The 1,874-nt window shown below is 33.5% G+C and overlaps 1 protein-coding gene across 9 annotated transcripts in view; it reads left to right on the plus strand.

Annotated features, from left to right (window-relative positions):
- Positions 1 to 44: 44 nt before the first annotated feature.
- The window catches only part of LOC106464115 (pyrimidodiazepine synthase-like), a 27,998-nt gene continuing 26,168 nt past the window's right edge, over positions 45 to 1,874 (plus strand). For 4 of the 9 annotated variants that reach the window (XM_022391785.1, XM_022391789.1, XM_022391786.1 and 1 more), the window contains exons 1-2: positions 47 to 235; positions 1,325 to 1,453. Coding sequence is in view for 1 of the 9 variants with exons in the window: in XM_013924225.2 (XP_013779679.1) it covers positions 115 to 235 (121 nt within the window). In the remaining 8 variants the exon portion in view is untranslated. Of the gene's footprint in view, positions 236 to 1,324; positions 1,560 to 1,874 lie in introns of all 9 variants that reach the window. The other 5 variants (XM_022391783.1, XM_022391784.1, XM_022391788.1 and 2 more) reach the window with 3 other exon arrangements.

The following is a 1,874-nucleotide window of genomic DNA, read 5'->3' on the forward strand; positions in this document are numbered from 1 at the left end:
CAGGTGGCGTGACAATAGTCACGTGATCTCGCTGACGCAACAATATGTTAGAAAGAGTTGAAGACGATCATGAGTTGCTGGTGAAAGACCGTATTGATCGGTTGTGGCTTATGCATGTTTAATAACCGTGTGATATCGTCGATACGTCCAAGGAGGATAGTATTTGTATTATTCCAAGGAAGTTTTGGAAGAAACAAACTACAACGTACAATGAGTACAAAGCACCTCGCAAAAGGTAAATATTTAAAAGTAATTGTTTGTAAATTTTATGTGGCTTATTTGTAATGGTAGTCTACATTATTACTGTTTCAAATTTATAGTTTTTACTAACGTAAAAATGAAATAGCGTACAGTGTTCATCATAGTGTAGACGTTAGCTTGGTATGGCCTCGTGGTCAGATCGCTTTACTCACAATCTGCAGGTCACGAGTTTAAATCCCTTTACCGAACACGGTTACCATTTCAGCCGTGATAGGTCAATAGAATGTGCTGTCGTTCCTACTTTTCAATGGTACCAAGAGTAATAGTAATACAAGAGTTCGTAGTGAGTGGTGCTTGCCCCCCCCCCTCTTTTTTATATAGTCTATCACTTCTAAATTAGACTACCAGTACTAGTGTTTTGCGCGAAATTTCAAAAACATAGTTAATGTGGTTAAACAAAACTCAAAATTATACATTCTTATACAACGTTTAATAATGAAAAACGGGGAAAAAACATGCAACCAATTTCCAGGTGAAAAACTGCCTTTAATTATCATTAACATGTTATGCAACTTAATGTTTTTAAAAGCAAAAGAAGAAGAAGAAAAAAAGAAATACCAATCATGAAAGACTAGCATTTGATGCACTTAATACTATTCTTGGGTGTTTTGTATGCACAGTCATTTCTTCTCCAAAAACTAAGTTAATCTGTATATATATATATATTATAAGATCTGTTATCTAGGTAAGATCAAGAAAATGTAAATTAAATTAGTTATGGTGTTTAAAATTTCACTTTCCTGGCTCTCTTTGTAAGAGTGGCTAATTATAGTGTCAAAGTTCACAGTGCAAGATGAACAACTTTTAAATGCCAGTGTTTCCATATATGCCAAACTGTCTTGAGCAAAGGTGGAACATAGATAAATTTTAATAAGCTTCATCTTGCAAAGTGGTCGTTCTCCTTCTGCGACAGCGATTGGAATTGTGGAAAAAATTCAAAAAGTTATATAACAGTTTGAGAAGAATGACTGAATGACATTATGTTAATTGATTTTTATTTTTTAAATGTTCAGCATTAATTAATCAGACATTGTTTTTTTGTTTTGTTTTTTGCCTTTCTTAGGACATTTTATGGGAAAGTAGCAATAGAATTTCAACAAATCAAACCAGCCAGCCCAAACCGAAGAAGTTAGAAACATATAATACCAGCACAGAAGGGAGGAAGTGGTCTACTAAAACCTGACCCTCCCAGGTTGTAAAACGACCTAAATTCCGATCCAGAAAGAGAGAGAAAACTCAACATTTCCCTTTCCTTTCATTTTCAATAAAGCAATAGCATACAACATTGAATTTTTGCAGTAATTTTTAATTGTACACTTCACTTTGTAAAAGCAATTTAGAAAACTGTTTTAGGAGAATTTTGTTTTATGAAACATGAATGGGTACACAACACCTTTTTTTTTAATGGCTGGAGATGGCTTGAATGGGTAATGAAGAAAACCTTGATGATGATGACAATGTTGTACATTTGCTGTTATGTTAAACTTATATTAAAGTGTTTCTTCATTACCCATTCAAGCCATCTCCAGCCATTAAAAAAAAAGGTGTTGTGTACCCATTCATGTTTCATAAAACAAAATTCTCCTAAAACAGTTTTCTAAATTGCTTTTACA

This window comes from Limulus polyphemus, unplaced genomic scaffold (genome assembly GCF_000517525.1).
Source record: "Limulus polyphemus unplaced genomic scaffold, Limulus_polyphemus-2.1.2 Scaffold1563, whole genome shotgun sequence".
Lineage (NCBI taxonomy): Eukaryota > Metazoa > Arthropoda > Merostomata > Xiphosura > Limulidae > Limulus > Limulus polyphemus.